Raw genomic sequence first — 18914 nt, 5'->3', positions numbered from 1 at the left:
CCTCCCCAGCCAACCCTATCATCTGAAATAATTTACAGCATTACTGGGCTCTCTGCCACCTCACATTACACGGCCAGGCCACTCAGCCACTGGAAGGGCTGAACAAAATGTGCCTGAAAACTGTAACCAAACTATCACGACATCCGACTGATTAATTTCCGTATTTTCCATTACCGTCCACGTTTTCCTCCGTCGGAGGAACTTTTGGGTGGGCACACTTGGTGGTGGCGTGCATGGGGAGCATCTGGATATCCTCAGTTTATGTAATTAGCATAAAAGTTGCTGACACAAAGCACCACTTTGTGCAGACGTGCAGCGCTCACCATCTATACGACGGTGGCTATTGGTGTGTGTGTTTTCTTTCTGTGCTCTGGTTAGGTCAGGCCTGCTAATGGGCTGTACTGAATGCTTTTAGATTGAGCCTCCATGTATTATGCATATGTGCGTCAGCGGAGGTCCTAATGGGGTGTGGGGGTCTGTTCTTAGAAGGCCTGAATGGTTTCGCATCGACTGGACACTGCATTTAACCAGCAGCCGTACTCGCCCTCCCTCCTCCAACACACACACACACACACACACACACACACACACACACACCGTGTCTGCTATCCACCGTTTCGACAGCTGCCTCCGCTCATGAGCGCGAGCAGAGTTGGAAAAGCTCATTTGAATTTAGATTCTAGTTAGCCTCGCGTTTCCGACCCGGCAGATTCCAAACGGGCTGCACAAACCTGGGTGTGATTTTAGTGAGTCATCTTCATCCTCACAGCTGTTTACGTCCACCCACTACCTCGCATATTGTTTTCTTGCAGTGACAGCGTATCTGCAGCCGTGCGGTGCACAGTGATGGGGGGAGAAAGCCAGCAACATAGTTCTCCCACCGATATTTCTGCTGTGGTGTCCATAGGGGTTTCACCACCCATCTCCCTCCCCAGAACCTTAACCCTGTCCTCTCTGGTTCCCTCTATATGAGCTGTGGTGACATGGCTCAGTGATGACTGCGTGTCAATGTTAATACGGACAGATGTGGATGGGAAAAACTAGCATATTTAACAACCTGGCAAACATGTAAAGAAGGTGATGAGATGTTTCAGTTGTTTCCCTACAGATTTTGATGTTAAATGCTCTTCTGGCTGCTACAGATTGTGCAAATCTCCTCCTTCCGCTGTGGAGTTCCGTACGCCCATGTCCACACGTGCTAACTGTTTTCTCTTCACTACGATACACTAGATACAGCGTATCCGTGTTATCGATGAGGGAACTGTCTCTGCTGACCTGAAGCAGTGGCTTAAAGTGGCTGAGATGTGCATGTGTGTGTTGCACATCGCTCACATTTTCACAATCACAAGCAAGGAAATGACGTTCTCGAGGAGCTGGGTGGAGCTCTGGAGCTCTCAAGTGCGAAAACAAAGAAAGGACAGAAAGTGAAAGGAGGTAGCAGTAACAGCCGGGCATCAGTCACCATGGTGACAGCTGTGGGTGAGGCGGTCGTGGAACCGGCTTCGGCTTGTGGGGACTATTGAATCCCAGAGACCCCCAGACTCATGTGTGATGAATCTGAAATCTAGAAACAAGTGACAGGGACAAACGTCTCCAGAAGCCAGGCTCCCTTTCTCCTGCATCCAGGACGATCTACCGTCGTGTGGAGTGTACATATTTTCCTCAGCAGCTACTGCTGCACTCACTTCCATAATAATGCCTTGCAGATGCCAAATCAAGCTGACTGTGCTCTTTCATGCTACCCACATTTTCCCAGTCAGCCTCTAAGCTACCATCATCACTTTTTCATCTCGGTGAGTACTATAAAGTAGTGTCTTGAGGGTTTAGGTGTGGGAGTCAGACTGAGGAGAAAAACTATATCCTCAGTAGTTCTTATGCCCAATCCCGGCATCCCGTCACATCTCGCCCACGCTCGGCCCACCCTCAGTCCCGTAGAATGGCTCTCGGGTGTTGCAGGCACACGGCAGCTGTAATTAAGCCAGCCCTTTATTGGTTTTGTCCTCACCAAGGGAGATGTGCACAGGAAAGAGGGAGGCCCCGGTTTATTGCCTGAGCGTCTAAGAGAGGCCTTATTATGATCGCACGCTGGAGAGAGAGGGGGGGGGGAAGATGAAGTGGAAAGAGTAGGAATGATGGCTGCAGAGAGGGAAAAGGGGATGAATGGTCAAAGGGAGAGAGGGAAGGAGAGAGCAGTAGAGGATAAATCAATATGTTCAACTCCACTCTGCTTTCCTCAAATCATATTTCGGCATCGGACATCATTTAAGAGGTGAAGAAAGGAGCAGAAAGAGTCAGAGGGACATGGAGTGATGGTTGCAAGGAGAGCGGGGGCAGTTGGTTTGGACCCACACCAGATATGGACCGTGGGTACATATGATGTCACCCAGGGGCGTGTGTGCTACGTGTAGCTTCAACTGGCTCGTGGAGCAGGACTGATCATTTTAAAGGCTGAACGGTCCACGTTGTGTAGACGTGCACTCGTCAGCATGTGTCCCTAAGTTTTACCAGGCCCTTAATGGATGAGTTCCAGTAGACCCAGTGGCCTCCCAGTATGTCAAGGTGACCCCCCGACTTCATATGCTCAGTTGTGGACTAAATTGAAAGCTGCTGAGTGGCACAAATCTGAGCCCCGGCTCCTCTGTGGGTGTTTCTTTGTGAGAGTGCATGTGGCAGCACTCGTATGCTGCTGCCTCTGAAGCCCGGTCCCTGGGAGGTCTTTTTCCCCCACAAAAAGCCTCTTTTCTTCAGCTCCCAAACAGATGCCTGATGTCATCTCGTTTTTTAAATAGCCACGAGAGGGAAGAGAACCTGCATATGCTGCATGGATAATGCTTTGCTTTCCGCCATCTGCCTTTATGTGTGATGCTATTTGTCAGCATCAGTAGCCGTTTAAATCTGACCACTTCCAGCCAGCGTGAGCTCTGTAAAAGGCGCTGTGTTTCCACATTTATTACTCTACAAATCCTCCTCTGGCCTTGGTGATCAGAGGAGTTGCTAATTGAAACCAAAGGTTCTCTTAATTTATGAACTCATTCTGGTCTATGAGGTCAGACCTTCATTAGGTCAAAAGGTGAACAGCCTCAGATGCATCTTCAAGTCAGCGTCTGTTTACATCCAGCATTTTCTGAACACAGTGATTTCACCCATTCAACATGAGCTAAACCCACAAATGTAAAGATGGCATCAGTCAAGAGCAGATAAGTAATAACTAATCCAAAAAGATAAAAATTTAGCGGTTGCTGCTATGCTATGCTATGCTATTGACATAGCATTAGTTATTCCGAGCCTCTCCCACTGACTTGAATAGATGGTCCACAATCACAGTAAAATGCATCCATACATTGAGTAATGAAGGTGTTATTTATGAACAATTCTGTCACTTTGCCCTAAATCCACATTGAATTTCATGCTCTCATATAATCAATTACCAAAAATAAACTCGAGGAGGCTCCCTGCCTAATGAAAAAAAGCTTCGTGGAAACATCTTGCTCTAGTATTCGTCGAATCCTGAGCCTCAGTCAAATCCCCTTTCGTAGCACTGATGGTATTTCACCAGCTCAATGAGATTAATTATTTCCATATTTTGCAAAGATTGCGCCATGTGTGCGTGTCCCCCGTCTTCCCACACGTGTACAATTAGCTCACTTCATTTGTGTTGCAAATGAGCCGGCCCCGGCGTCGCTCAGAGGCCTCCCCGGACTCCTCCTGCCACGCGATGGAGAGGAGAACCCATCCGAGTCCTGATCAAAAGCCCGGGTCTCTGGCAGACAGATGCTGAGTAAACACGGTGAAAAAGCTCCGGTGTCTCCTCCTCTTCTGCTTCCTCTCTTCATTATTTTGTTAGTCTGCTGGCTGGCATTAATGAAACCCAATGTATTATTCATTTCATTTCCAGTGTTTGCTAGTTCATTAGGTTTTAGGATAGTAGTTAATCTGATCTCCAGGGGTGGCGGGGAAGAGAAACAAAAAAGAATTCTCTCTTTCCTTCCCTAGCTGGGTTTCTTCTATCTTCCATTTCTACAGCTCCACTTTTTTTTTTAGTGTTAACCACACTGTAAAATGTGTATAAGATAAAAACTCCTGCTCAGTGTTCAAGGTCAAGTCATCACACCTAAATGTGATTTAAAAAAAGTTGTTACAGGCGACGTGTGTTCTGAAACTACAGGCCTCTCTGGAAGCCGTGCACAGGCTACGGACGTCTCGCACAATCACAATTAAACCTCGCGGGCCTTTTGGTCCGGAGCCGGCCCTGAAAGGTCTGACCGCGGGTCCATCCATGGAGACGTCGCCAGTTGGATAGACAGGGGAAAAGGTCCTTCTGCCGAATGAACAGGAAATACAAAACTTCCCAAGAAGAAGGTCTTCCTTGGATTTTTTTTTACTGTTTCCGCACACAGATGAGGGATTAATGACGTACAACACTGCAAAAGATGGTCTGGTTAAGCCTAATTAATGTCACTGCCGTGTAGGTAATATATAGGCAGCCTGACATGTGAGTGGATGTTTTGTTTAGGTGCTTTATTGTTCTGGCATTCTTCTCTTCTTTCCTCCTGCATCAGAAATCGTGATTTTAAAAATAGAAAGAAGTCTTTTGTGACTTCTTATGTGCTGAAACTCGGCTGAAGTGTGTGAGTACGTGTTTGTGTGTGTGTGGTGACATCCCAGGCTCTCGAGGCCCTGTCTTGCCATCATACGCTGCAGCTTCCCGTCTTCCTCCAGGCAAGCCTCCCGGCAGCGGATCTGTTTGAACTCGGCATGAGAGAGTCTTTCGGAGGGAAAGGCAGTGAAACTGGGATGGAGAGGATGGAGGAGTTTTGTTATTTAACCAGAAAAAATATTACTTCTGTAATGTGACGATGGAAAATGAGATCATCCCGTGGCTGCTCCGCTGGAAACTATTCCACGTGTCTGTCATCGTTCTGCGTTTTCTCAGATATTTGGTGTCTAATGGGCTGGTTAGTTTGGCTGGAATCTGAATTTATGGTGCTCCCTCCCAGTCAGAAGAGGTGCACAGAATTCCTGAAAGAACTGGGAAAGTTCCTCGGCCCACCTGTGTTTTTCCAGCCTCAAAATGTCCGATGCGTGGCCGTTAGAAGCGTTCCGTATTTTCACCGCTGCCGGCCGGAGCTGCCTTTTGTCAGCTGAAAAGGGAGCGAATTTGGATCTTTCTAAATGAGACTGTTAAGGAGTGATTGCTCAGCAGTAATCCACTTTGCACACAGCGAGGCTTTTACACTGGATTAATTTGCATGGCTGGAAGAGATCAAGTATGATAGAGATTTTCAGAGTTGATTTGTGCTGCGACGCCTGCTGCCAGTTACCTTTCCGTCGGTGCGTGTCCGACCTTGTTACGCGGAGACAAAATTGAGTGATACAGTCAGCAGCAAACATTTTGATTCACACCAGGACAGCTGGATTCCTTAGAACATAGCCTTAAATTATAGTGGCTTGTTTGTTAGCATAATTCTATTTGGGTTTTATTGGGGGAAAAAAGTCCTTTAATTTGCATGCACCAATAGCATTTTTGCTAGGCTATACTAGCAACAAACAAAATTATTTTAGTATTGTTGACATGTTTATTGTTCCAATTTCTGCGTCCAACCCCAGTATGCAATGCATTGTGGGCGGAGCCATCATTTAGCGGCGTCTCAGACAATAATCTAATAACGTGGGGACGTAAGGCAAATGTAAAGCTATTTGAAAGGTATGGAAAGACGCACGGGAAGAAATAAAAAGACTGAGATTCTCAAATACAGAAAGGTAGCAGCCTGCTCAATGGGATGAAAAATGCACACTTGGCATAAACATGAAGAAGTGTGCATGAGTGTGTGTCTGTGTTTGTCTCTGTGTATTTGAGGGACGAAAAGAGGAGAGACTGCTCAAGTCATTTCAGTTTGTCTGGTGCAGAAATGCATCCCAGCCATTGCAATCGAATTTTCTGGGTTCTGAAGAGCCTGAGAAGTCTCCCTACGTTCTCGACAGGGAGAGCTTTGTGAAAAATGAGCAGCCGCTGAGGAACCTGAGTCAGAGCACCTGTAGGTGGGAAGAGAGCAGCAGTGTGTCGTTGATAACATGCAAACAAAACTGCTGCTTCCAACCAAAATGGCTCCCCTCCTAAAAAACAAAGAAAACTTCTAAATTTAGGATTCCGCATGCAAAGGCAATCCCCTAACACATCCGCTGTATTCTTTAGTCATTTAAATCACCCTTTTCTATTATTTAAGTCAATGTGAAGCCGAAAAGAAAGAGTAGGAGTAGAGCCAGGTTGGTGACAGCAGAGGAAATGGGTAATTAATGTAGAGGGCAGCCATTTTACAGTCACTTCCTGTTTTCCTGTGTGTTTTAAGCAAACCACTGTTTCTTTAGGAGGATTTTAATATGCTTAGTATGGTGGTGTAGCGGTAAGTTGTGGTCACGGCTGACTGCCACTCACAAGTGTTTCTCACAGGTTCAAATACTTGGTAGTACCCTTAATTACCCGTCGTTGCCGTGATGTGGTGGTGATTGCTCACAGAGCCCCGCCCTCCCCCGCAGCTGCTGTGTGTATGATCCAGTAACTGTTCGAATCACACTGAAGTCAATAAACATGATTAGAGGCAGAGCTCCTGCGCTGCCCCCCAGCACAGCGTCCGGCTGTTCGTCAGCTCCTCTGATGTGCTTTCTTGTTACGAAATTCCTCTCTTTTTACGCGTTCTGGACGATATCGTCGCTAAATGTACGCGTGCTCTGTAGCTTTAACCTTTCTCTGCAGGGAAAGGAGAAGCCATCTGCAGTGGAACTGTACGGGGTTGTCAGCTGGCTAATCTTAATGGCATATTCTGCTGGGGCTTGGCCTACATAGAGTGCTAGCAGCGCCTTTTCTTAAAAAGGAGAGCCATCAGGTGTTGCAGTCCAGAAGATGCATTCACCATATAGAGTATAAACACACACCAGTTGGGCTGCTGGACACTCCAGCGTTTGTTTGCGGAGCCAATTAATGAATACTGGCGCAGACTGTACGTGTTTTCTGCTGAACTGATGATCCAGGACTGCACAGTGTGTCCACTAGATGCATTTTAAATGAAGAAAACGAGGTTCGGGATAGTGAAGGAAGGTCTTTTTATTCTACACTTTTGTTGACGGAGTAGATCTGGTGTTTGTGACGGTCGAGGATCTGTTATCGTGTCCAAGAGTCTCCAGTAGATCCTAAACTGAAGGTCAAAGGGATCTAGACTTCACATATGTAAGAAGCATCAGGGATGAGGACATTTATCTCATAGCTGGATGAAGTCCAGATGTTATTGCGGCCTCTCCATCAGTCACATTATAAATCTGATTACAGTCAATGTTGCTTGGATGCAAACAAGAGCAGCTGCTTCAGTCTGGTGAGGAGCCACTTGAAGGTATGTGAGATCTACGCATCTACCACTAACTAATCCCTCAAAACCTTTCACTTTTGGGCAGCCACAGGAATTATCGGACCCTGAAGGAGAATGTGTGCAGAGTAAAGCTTCTGTTTATACATTCTCTGGATTTGTTTGTGCTGTTACTGTTGAAAGTGATGTTAAACAGCCTTTATGTCAGGCAATTTTTTCAAACCTTCTCTGTTCCAGGCGTGCTTGGGAGACACATCAAGCAGACTTTTAAATAAGAGTATTAATTATACACCTCCATCATTCTGGAGTATTTTGAGAAATTGTTGTGTTCATATGTGGAAAAGTCACGCTGTCACTGTTACCTGTGAACAGCAGCTCTCACATGGCATATTTAAGCTAAACAAGAAGCTAGTTCTGCTAGGTTTGATGTAGCTGTGTGTAGCAGTTTGTCATCCACTCCACGACTGCCTGCTGTCTGCCCCCTCTTTCCCTCTCTGCCTTGTTCCGTTTACATCGCTGACATGCCGCTTGAAGCACTAGAAGCGAATGTACCTGAACAGTGTCAGCATGAAGTGTGAGCTGTTAAGCAGATTTGATGCACAGGCCAAAAAACTTCCCAGGACAGGATGTACTCGAGGACTCGAAGGGGGGAAGCGCCACTTAACGGCACTGTGGGAGATGCGCATTCCAGCACGGAACAAAAAATTCTTTGGAAACCATGTCTTCCTCTTTGCTGCCAATTTCAGCACAGGCTGCATGCATTGAGGGACACCACATTCCTGATTATGTGGTCCAGAAGATCAGATGTCTCCTTCCTTTAATTACAATAGTGGTGCAAAAAAAGCCCCCAGGCTACCTTACGTTTGACATGAGGTTGAGGCATTGTGTCAACAGCCCCCCCTCCATTACACACACGAGTCAGTGGCATGTCACCACCACTGTCAGGGGCACAACAAGCTAATCCGTCCTCTGTCTTACATTGTGCCTCCTGGAGGGGGGCCGAGAGAGGGAAGGGCAGGAGAGGAACATGGTGGCAGAAGTGAAAAGTGGTGAGGGGGAGAAGACAGAAGCACTGGCACACTTGCACATGCACCTGAGACAAAAAGTTCAACAGAAAAGAAAATCTTATTTTGTGAGCACATAAATCACCCCCTCTCTGTTTCTCCCACCCTGAATAACCCCCCCCCCCCCTTTCCTTGCCGATGACAAAATCATAAACCATATATTTGTACTGAGTTGAAGGATGATAAGAACCTGGGTCAACCCAGATTTGATGAGCCCTGATCTCTTTTCTTTTTTTTATTGTTGATTGATGTCAGCTAGTAATCAACCAGGGAATATAATCCTTTCATAGGCGGAGGATGGGAGCGACGGGCGCTTGGTCCTCTGCCTCTAGCCAGTCTTAGCGATCACATGACGGTGGTATTAAACCCAAAAGTCCGATTACTTTAGGTCCACTGGAGCCGTCGCGCCAGGTCATAAAGTGCAGCATCTCCGCATCCAGAAGCGAGCGCAGAAACAAAAGAGGCTGCGCACATGCTAGGTTTGGACATCGCGGCTAATCTGTCTGTTTGATGGTACGTGGAAACGTTGGATTCTGCCAGTCCCACGTCAGCTGACTGAGTAAGTCTTTGGAGGAGAGAGAGATGAGGCTGCAGCTGTGCCGTTCTCCTCCCCACACACTCGGCTTGTTTTCTGGACTTGCTTTCTTTCAGGTTATCTCATTTCAATAGATGTACTGATGTCATTAGCGAGCCAGATTCCCTTTAAGCAGGGAGATGTGCAACACAATGCCACTCGTTTGTTCTCATTTGACTCCTCTCCATTATCCCTAAAGCAGAGGTGGCACGTGTCCCACAGGGGCAGTGTTGCGTTTTCACCGCGACTGCTTCTGGCTTTCTTATTTAACACGTTCCTTCAGCAGAAAAGGCCAAGCGGAGAGAGCTCGTGCTGCCTGTTCAGTCGGTAGAGCTGCAGCGATGCGAGCCTGAGGATCATCCACGGCTTTCCACAAATAAAAGGAGGACAGTTTTAGAGCTGCAGCACAGAGGACCGCAGGGAAACCTGAAAAAAAGCAAGCATTGGTCGTAGGCTGCAAGCAAGGTGGAACTGAAGTGCTTTTGTTTCCACTTGTTTCTGCAGATCCAAGCGGAGACTTGAGCAGAGGCTCCAGCTAAGTAAGACTCGCTCTATCTGACAGCCATTTTATTTGCCTCAGCTTCGTCGTTGGTACCTAATTTTGTCTGGCTAGACCAATTATGTAACTTCATGCATAGAAAGAAACAATGTCTGAGCTTTGTGGCACGTTGTTCTGGGCAAATGGGGGTCAAATCCCAAACCAGACAGTCTTGCTGACAACCCATGTAACTCCTTAAGGCATCACTGGAAGAACTGCCAAAATTCCCCAATTATAACTGCGGAGACTGATGTTAATTGTTGAGCATTTAAGTGTTGTGCTCTGGGTTCATAATCACAAGAGGCGTTATTCCCACCAACCCCACACAGATTCTCATAACTCTCCGATGGTTTTTCCATCCAGTCGAGGCGGCGGCACACACAACCGCTCACTGCACTGCACTCACATTTGTTGTCTGGGATCTGGGTTGTAGCTGTGGGTGTTCCTAATCAGATCCCGTCAGTGGGTCAGAGCAGGAACTCATCTGATTAGGCTGCGCAGGACAGCATCATTTCACGGACCCACTTCTCAGTGTGTAACAGCTAGTTTAACGCTATGGCTGTGTTTGTGTCCTTTTTAGGGACACACTTTAATCTTTCAGGACCACAGTGTAATCCCATGAATTCGGTGAGCCACAGATTTGATACATTTTGATTTTGATAAGGAGAGAGTACTTTGAAAGATGATTATAATATTGTAATTACTTTCAGAGCAGATGAGGTGTGCACAGCTGCGCTAAAATTAAAAGAGGCTTCGTGTGTTCCATTTAAAAGGGACTCTCGTGCCTCCTTACCAGCATGAATCATTCTCCTCTTCTTCAAAGTCCTTTCAGTCCACCTTTCCTGAGTCGAACCTTATTGTCGTCACCGTCCTTGCCGCCAAACTAAATGAGGCCTTGTGCTGTGTACGCTGTCAGAGGATTTCTATAGATAGCTCAGGACAGGACAGCGACATTAAGGATGAAATATACATTCACTGCTGCTAGATCACGCACTGGGCCTCTAGACCTGACCAAATATGTGCATAGTCAAATCTTTATGAAGCCTTTATGTTCTAAAAGTGTATTATCAGTTTTAGATCGCTCGATGATGTGCACTCAGTGAGCAGCCGGGCTCCACAATGAATGCGCCGTGCGGAGCAGCTGTAAACGTTAGCTTTGTAAGCTAAAGGACACAGAGAGCTCGGAGGAGCAGGTCCTGCCCGGCAGCAGCAACTGCAGCATTTGGGGAACAGTTCAAAGTACAACACTTAGTGGCTACTGCTCTGTTTCATATTCTTAAAGGTGTTTGGGGGTGACAGTGTTAGCATCACAGTACAGATGACTAGCGCGTCATCGTTAGCTCATTCGCTAGCCCCTGGATATTTCTTTGTTTGGGCAGGAGTGACATGGAAGGCTGACTGAGAACAGGGAAACATTATACGCATGTCAAGGCGAGTTAGAGCCTGTCAGAAGGGCAGATTGTTAATGTTTGTTGTGGCCATGCACATGTTCTACACACGTGTGTGTCTGTGAGAGTGTGTGTACTCTGGGTGTACAATTTCAAGAGACCATCTCTCAGGGGTTTTTACCCTGATGCCTTGAGAACATGCAAATAGGCGACTGAAGCTCTTAAAACACACACAAAGTGCTCGTGCTGTATGTAGTGATGGGAACCTGTAGATGTGTACATGTGCACATCTAGCGTGATTCTGCACCATCATGGACACCTTTTAAGAAGGACCAAACCCTCCCCGTGGTTCAGCGAATCCTTGCCTTGGCCAGTGAGCAAGGCTGGCAGCGGTGATTTATGAAGGCCCTGGAATTTATGAAAAGTCGTCACGTAGGAAATTAAAGGGATGCTTCACAGAGCTCTTTGCTCGGCAAAATGTCATTGTTATTTTGCAGGATATGTGGGAGAAATGTAGGGGAAAAGTGGCTTATGAATAATTGATTCTCAACAGAAGAATAAATGCATTAATGCATAGTTAGTTCTTCACCTCTCCCCTTCCTGGCTGGTTTCCTCCCTGACAGTCGGACAATGGCGAGAAGATTGATAGCTAATTTTAGGGATGTAAGTTCCTGACAATGACCATTTGTGTGAATATAAAATAATACCTTCTGTTCACCTAATTTCCACAAAAATGGTATTTTTTAAATACTTTTCTTCTCTTAAAACTGGATGTTCATGTTTAGTTCCAACCAGGACACAGGTTTACTTGGTTTAACAACATCTGTAAGTTCTCTCTCTCTCTCTCACACACACACACACACACACACACACACACACAGCGTTTGTTTCCCCCTTCTCTCACGCTGCCGTGCTGTACAGTAGAATATCTTTGATCACAGCCTCTTACGTTTCCTCCTAAATCTAAAGTAAATCCATATTTGTGAATATTATCTGTAAATATAATTTCTCAAATTTGGAGTTTGAGGAAGGCGTTATTGCTGTGAGGGGAGGCGATGAAGCAGCCTCCCATTTCTCTCTCTTTCCCTGCTTCTGCATGCATTTGTGAGGGGGTCGGCTGGGTCTGGAGCCTATGCGGGACAGGGCAACGTAAAGTGAGATTATGGACTACAGGCAGGCTTCAGCTTCAGCGGGGATGTTTGAGCAACTCCTCTGAGGCTGATGCCTAAATGATTCGGCACATTTCCACCAGTGCTCACTGGAGATTTAAACCACATGCAAACCTTAAAATGATACAGTATATCACGTACCCTCTGTACGGCTATACATCCAGTAATGAATGCTCTTGTGCTGTCTTCTCTCCGGTCAGGAAACGAAGCCCATCTGCATCCAGGGATCCAAACCAAAAATACGACCAAAGGGAGGGGGGCGACCACGCGCAGTATGCCCCGACGGACGGCAGCATGCCCAGATCACCGTCTGACTATGGGGATGGGGACCCTCGGCGGGCTCCGCGGGGCTCACACATGTATGCAGAGGCAGCAAGGATGGGCTACAGAGAGCGACGGGGCCCTGGGCGCTGGCATTCCCAGGAATACCCTCTGGACCAGGAGCTAGATGGACCCCCCAGTGAGTATGAGCTCCAGCGGCAGCGTCAGGAGGAGTTCCAGGCTCGCTATCGCAGCGATCCCAACCTGGCACGTTATCCCGTCAAGCCGCAGCCCTACGAGGAGCAGATGAGGATGCACGCTGAGGTGGGACGGCTGAGACACGAGCGGCGCCACAGCGACGTTTCTCTGGCTTACACGGAGCTGGACGAACCGGGGCCCATTAGGCTGTCACGTCAGCATCTCACCGAGCGCCGGCCGCCAATGGTGGGACAGCGCTCCTACTCTGTGGACCGCTCCTCCCCCGGGCCTATGGGCCCCGGGCTTGGGGGCCACAGAACATCTAACCACAGCCCCCCGACGCCGCACCGCAGTCCAGTTCTGGGCGAGCGATCCGGAGACCTGCGGAGGGGCGACCTGGGCAGCGATCCCATGAGGAGGCAGCAACACCACCTGGATCCCAGTTCAGCCGTTCGCAAAACCAAGAGGGAAAAGATGGAGAGCATGTTGAGGAACGACTCCCTCAGCTCGGACCAGTCGGAGTCGGTGCGCCCGCCGCCTCCCAAGCCCCACAAAACCAAAAAGGGGGGAAAGATGCGGCAGGTGTCACTGAGCAGCTCGGAGGAGGAGCTGGCCACCACGCCAGAGTACACCAGCTGTGAGGACGTGGAGATCGAGAGTGAGTCAGTCAGTGAGAAAGGTAGGCGTCACTCACTTTATTCTCTACTCTGTCTTCATTAAATCCTTTTAATAATACAGCCTCGGACGCTTTAAAATGCAGCTGTAAAGCTAAACTTTCTATGTTCTATGACCGATTAGATGATGTTGTTTCTGTTTTCTGTGAATTTAAATGGATGGAGTTGAAGTTCCCCAGTCTACAGTCTCTGTACGTGTTTGTGTTTCTCTGTATATTCTATAGATGTAGTGCTCATTATTGTTTATTCTAGTTCACAAAATGAGCCTTTGCATTATTGTTTCTGTTATTCTGTCGACTCTAACAGCTCTTGTGCCTTTGAGGAGGAGGCTCGTGCACTCTGAGCCCGTCAGATATGTTTCTGTGTGTATTTGTGTTTAGGTGTGTGTGTGTGTGTGTGTTTGAATGAAACTTTGCCGGATTGTGCGACGACTGTTAAACAGCATCAGTCTGCTCTAACAGACAGAGTGATTTGGATAATTTGGTTAGATTTTCCCACGATTTCTCGATTTCCCGACGGCTGGTTTTAATTCAGACTAAGCTTTCAAACTTCCACCTAAACCTCCGTAATGCGATAACGTCTACAAAGAACGCCGCCAGTTTACAATGACAAGCCTAATTGAATTGGCGTGCCGGGCATCGGCTCGGTCCGTGTCGGCCTGAGGTGCGACTCCGGCTGGAAAATGGAAACAGACATCAGATCGCTGATGGCAAAAGTCCTACCTGCTCGGAGACACGGGCCCGTTTGTCGAAGCCTATAAACACACCCTGGTCAGATTGAGTGAAGTAAATGGCACACATCAAAAGCAATTGTTTATGTTGTTGGCTTCTTGACTTTTCCACTTAGCTCGTCACGATGGCGAATTGATTATGTTGTCAAACCTGTAATTAGAAACGTAAAAAGTGCCGCCCACAGAAAGCCGACGCTGCAGCGAAGGTGGGAAAAGTGCAGCAGTGCAGCTGGATTTTGTGCCTGAGACATGCTAAAAACGGCTAACGCCTGGAGATGGGGGGTGGGGGGGTGGGGGGGGTGGAATTCAGGAGGTCTGCACGGTTCTCTTCCCTTTCCAGGCTGAAGGTAGCCGTGGAAGAGAGCTGGAGAAAAGCAGGTTGCTTTGTTTGTAAGAGTTTCTGTTGTTTTCTGTCAGCGTCTGTCTGCCTCCTCAGGTCAGCCAGTGTAGGAGAGAGGACAAACGGGACAGAGTTGAACTTTTCAGAGTTGAATATATAACTTTCCAGGATGGCAGAACATTTTAACAGAGCCCTAGTGTTTCCTCATGTGCAGATGAAGATGCATGAATGCTATTAGTGAGGACATCATGCAGGAATTAATATAACAGATAATGCACAGCAGCCATTCAATGGATTCTCTCTGTTTCCCAAAAAACAACCAGACAGGCCACTTTTTTAGTTTTATTGCAAGAGCACAATGTTTTCTAATACTTTATGTTCTGCCTTCTTTGTAGGTGCCAATTTTCAACTTAAATCCAGAAATTTTAAAGCCCACAGGGCCTGCTTTATTGTGCCTTAGTTACATTTCATTCTTTTAATATAGCTTATAAATATAAATGACTTGAATCCTCTCTATCATTGCCCGACCTCCTCTGCAAATATGTTTCTGCCCAGCTTCTTTTCTTCTCCAGCACCTTAAATTGTTGTAAAAACAGCATCAATAATTAATGATCCAATTAATAGTTTACACTGGTTTTTATTGACCTGTCAAAGTGATGGAGAACCGGCTGGTGGTGACTGCACTGCGCCTTCGCCCTGAATCAGCACTTTGAGCGGGCTTGAGAGCCGGGGAGGAACGGAGGGGCTCAGACTGCTGACGCTCACAATTCCCGGCCATGCCGAGGTAACTGCTTTCTGGGAAGGCACCCGGTGTTTTGCTGGGGATCAGTTACCACTTGAGGCATGCCTCTGGTGATACCGCTTCAGGAGGAGAGGGGGTAAAGGCCGTGCACACCCAGTGCACGGTTCTGTTTTGAGCTGCACTGTGGGTGAGCTGGCAAGAAGGCAGGAGTTAGGAGGAAGATATCTGTGTGGGTCCGGAATGTACCGAGCAGAGCCTCCTTCCTGCCTCTGCAATAAGGTGGCTTACATGTTGGAATTCTTCCCCGGCCTGTCATACATACAGGCCTTAAAGCTGTTTGGACTGTCACATCCACTTGGCCAAATTAGGCAAGTGGCTTGCACACTGGAAGTGTCTGTCCAGGCTGTAGTCCACACTGGCTTCTGGTGTTAATGCGGCTGACAAAACAGCAGCTGGGGGTCAAAGATGATAATCACTGTTGTGAGCTGGTGGTTAGAGGGTCACAGAGGGCAACAGCCTGTCCGGGGACGCACGCAAGCTTTTGTCATCGTGCATAAAGTGCATAAACTCAAACGCAAAGGTGTCGGATATTGGAAAACGTCACACTGATGTGTTTTACCACATCAAGGTTTAAACAGGGCTGAACATTGGGGTGTTTTAGACGAAGTCACTGACGGCTGGCTGGTAAAAGCAACAGCTGCTATTGATGCTGAACAACAACAGGAATGAAGACAGAGTTCTGACTTTGTTTACAATAACCCCGAATCACAGTAGTGTTTCCAGAAGATGGGAAGTTGCCGCTATAAATAAATATAGCGGCAACTTCCCAGCTGCACTTTTTTGTCAGAGAGCTTCTTTCGTCTCTATTGAAGATCACTTCCTCCTTACCCTCATATACTCCAGCCCCACGCCGCCTCCTCCAGAAGCATATGCGGTCTATTTTTATGTCTTTCCATCAGAGTTCCCTGATTTCCCTGAGATTGAATCCTCAGCCAGATAATGCCTGAAGGAAGCCTCTCCTGTATGGATCCATTAGATTGTACAGCTCTTTGCAAGGGAAGTGAAGTGTGGGAAATGTGATGTATATGGCCCCGGGGCTGCAGAAGCCCTGTGTTTTTAGATGACCTTACTGATGCCTGCAGCCCTGTGGTTCACTGCCGTCACATATGTGCAAGTAGCAGCACACGCTAGCAGACCAGCAGAATGACAGCTATATTATTTAAGGAGCTTTGTTATGCCATTGATTTACATACAAATTTCAGATTATTTGGAAGTAAGTATACATGTTTTATATATGTCAACCCTTTTATGAGGGTTCAGCATCTCTTCCAGCCTCAGCGTTTCTAAGCTCTGACTTTTCATGTGAGAAGACACGACCGTAATATAGAAGCTTCACTGGAATGTTGCTGGGAGCTTTAGCAGACTTTAAACATAACTTCCTCATCATCCAGTCCCAGGCTGTTGGCAGAGCACATGGTTTTCCATCCTGGTTAGATAGAGAGAAACATACTGCATTGGGAAGGTTGCTATCAGCCTGGTTTGATATGCAGAAAATTGCCGCTAACCTGCGTCGGTTCAAAGTCCTACATGATGATTGTGCTGCGTGTGCGTGCATGAATGAATGTGTGGCAGTCTCTGTAGGTGTTTTACGTGTGTTATGTTCAAGCGTGCTCTGTGGTGTCCTCACCGGCCCCTCTCGCTGTCCTCTCTTGTGTACGTGTGCCCTGCCCCTCCCCGAATTTACAGGAGATTTGGATGGCCACTGGTGGGACCACTCGTCTTGGCATAGCAGCGAGGCCTCCCCAATGTCTTTGGTGAGACATGCGGGGTCCTGCCTTGACACTGACCCCGACCCATCCCCCCCCCCCCCCCCCATTCTCTCTCTTCCTCCCTGTATGTCTGTCCTCCCAGACCCCAGAGTCTTTAGTCATTTCATGTTTCCTTCGCTTTATTTACACCTCTGCATGTTGTTTTTCTGTTTTTCTTTCTGTTTTTTATCCCACACCTGTAGGGGAGAGTCAAAGGGGAAAAAGAAAAACTTTTGAGCAGACATTTATGTCCGAGCCGACACACACCTTATCTGAGAGGCAAAAGAAAATGGTGCGCTTTGGGGGACACTCATTTGAAGAGGACTTGACGTGGTGTGAACCTCAGGTTAAAGACTCGGGAGTTGATACGTGCAGTAGCACTACCCTAAACGAGGAGCATAGCCATAGTGAGAAGGTACTGAGTCAATGTAGCCTGCATTTTGTTGTTATCTATGACCTGCCCATCCAGTCTTTGTTTGCTCTCTGTCACTAAGTGTAAATAGGTGAGATGTTTGTATTTTGGATTTGATTTGACGTTGTATGAGTTGATTTCTCCTGCGGTTCCGTTCCTTTTTTTTTTTTTTTCGGTTACTTTTGGCTCCACCTTGCTCGGTGTTGCTGAAAATCTCTTTCCGGGAGGCACCCTCTTTGCTTGCTACTTGTACTTGCTGTTTTGCTCTGCAAACAGAAGCTACACATCTTACAGTAGTTGTGGAAAAAAACAAGAGCGTATGGACACACAACCTCTCTGTTTGTCATGGCACATAGGAATGTGGGTCTCTCCTCTAGTTGCATGCTCGATCTCCTCCGTATGTCGTTTTCTTGCACTGCAGCAGTCCTTTTTTTAGTGCAGATAGAGCACCTTTACTCAGGGCCATCCTTCTCACTCTGCTGCCCTTACCCCATAGCACCCAGTCCAGACAGAACCTGTCCCCCTGCCCAACCTTCCACTCACTTCTGTAGCAAAACCCAAATGATTACGAGCACACAAACCAGGGAAGATTGGACTTGTTTTGCACAATAAAGTCTGTTTTTCTTTTTTCCCTTCCACCGTGCGTGTGAGTTCACTGTCATGGCTTCCCCCCCCCCCCCCCCCCCCCCCCTCGTGTGTTAATGTGTTTCATTCTTTGATAGTCAGCTTACACCTCACCTTATTTCTTCATGTATCCTGCTACCTTCTCTCTCCACTGCTGTCTGCTTCTCCCTAAATCCTGCTGGTTGTATGTTCTATTGTCTTCCCGCTGCAGAGTGTCGGGCTGCTCGCTTTTCTCTGCATGGGGCTCTGCATGAAGCTCGCTCCACGCTCACACTGGCAGGTTCACACAAGCAAGCAAACATCAGATAACACTCTTGTAATCGGCGATGTTCTTCAGCAAGACTTTAATCCCTTCTAAGATACCAGATTTAATAGTTAAGCGTGTTTCTATCTGATTTAATTGGAGGCTCTCGATAAGTCAGCTCAGTTTGTGTGAACTTTCCTCCCTCGGTGTGAACCGACCTCCCCCACGCCCTCCCTGTCAGTGTTAACAGTTGTCTGCTTTCATCAAATTGGAGTGGATGAGTCGTTAAACAAAAGGTGTGTTGTCGCTCTGACCTTATAGCATCTGGTGACGTGGCAGCCGTCCAAAGATGGGGATCGCCTCATAGGACGTATTTTGCTCAATAAGCGCATGAAAGATGGAAGCGTGCCTCGAGACTCAGGAGCTCTACTCGGTCTGAAGGTGAGACGCCAAGGTTTATGATCCTGTTTTGTGTCTGAAGAGGACAAGCTGTACTGGGAACTTTGAATTACTATCCTTCCTATGGAACATTTAACATTTACATACATGTATGTTCTTGTTTCAATGCTAAAGTGTAGCGCTATGTCATTTTTAATACATATCACCTGGCCTTTTAGATATGGTACACAACACAGTGCTATCTCCTCTACATATTAATTACTGACTTAATTATGCTTCTGATGAATATTAATAAGCAGCACTTGATATTGACTTGTACAGCTTCTTGAAGTCAATCATATAAGTACATTAATGAACTGTATTCAGTAACAGCTGAGGTCGCTGCAGTAATCAA

The 18914-nt window shown here is 47.2% G+C and overlaps 1 protein-coding gene across 41 annotated transcripts in view; it reads left to right on the top strand.

Annotated features, from left to right (window-relative positions):
• Positions 1 to 18914, top strand: part of rims2a (regulating synaptic membrane exocytosis 2a) — an 83115-nt gene that overhangs the window by 27032 nt on the left and 37169 nt on the right. For 30 of the 41 annotated variants that reach the window (XM_029838454.1, XM_029838453.1, XM_029838449.1 and 27 more), the window contains 3 exons: positions 12289 to 13226; positions 17045 to 17256; positions 18443 to 18562. In XM_029838454.1, coding sequence (XP_029694314.1) covers positions 12289 to 13226; positions 17045 to 17256; positions 18443 to 18562 — 1270 coding nt within the window. Of the gene's footprint in view, positions 1 to 12288; positions 13227 to 16779; positions 16848 to 17044; positions 17257 to 18442; positions 18563 to 18914 lie in introns of all 41 variants that reach the window. The other 11 variants (XM_029838455.1, XM_029838480.1, XM_029838463.1 and 8 more) reach the window with 1 other exon arrangement.

This window comes from Takifugu rubripes, chromosome 7 (assembly GCF_901000725.2).
Source record: "Takifugu rubripes chromosome 7, fTakRub1.2, whole genome shotgun sequence".
NCBI classification, from domain to species: Eukaryota; Metazoa; Chordata; class Actinopteri; order Tetraodontiformes; family Tetraodontidae; genus Takifugu; species Takifugu rubripes.
Note: the sequence above shows the minus strand (reverse complement) of the source record. Positions and strands in the feature narration are given on the sequence as shown.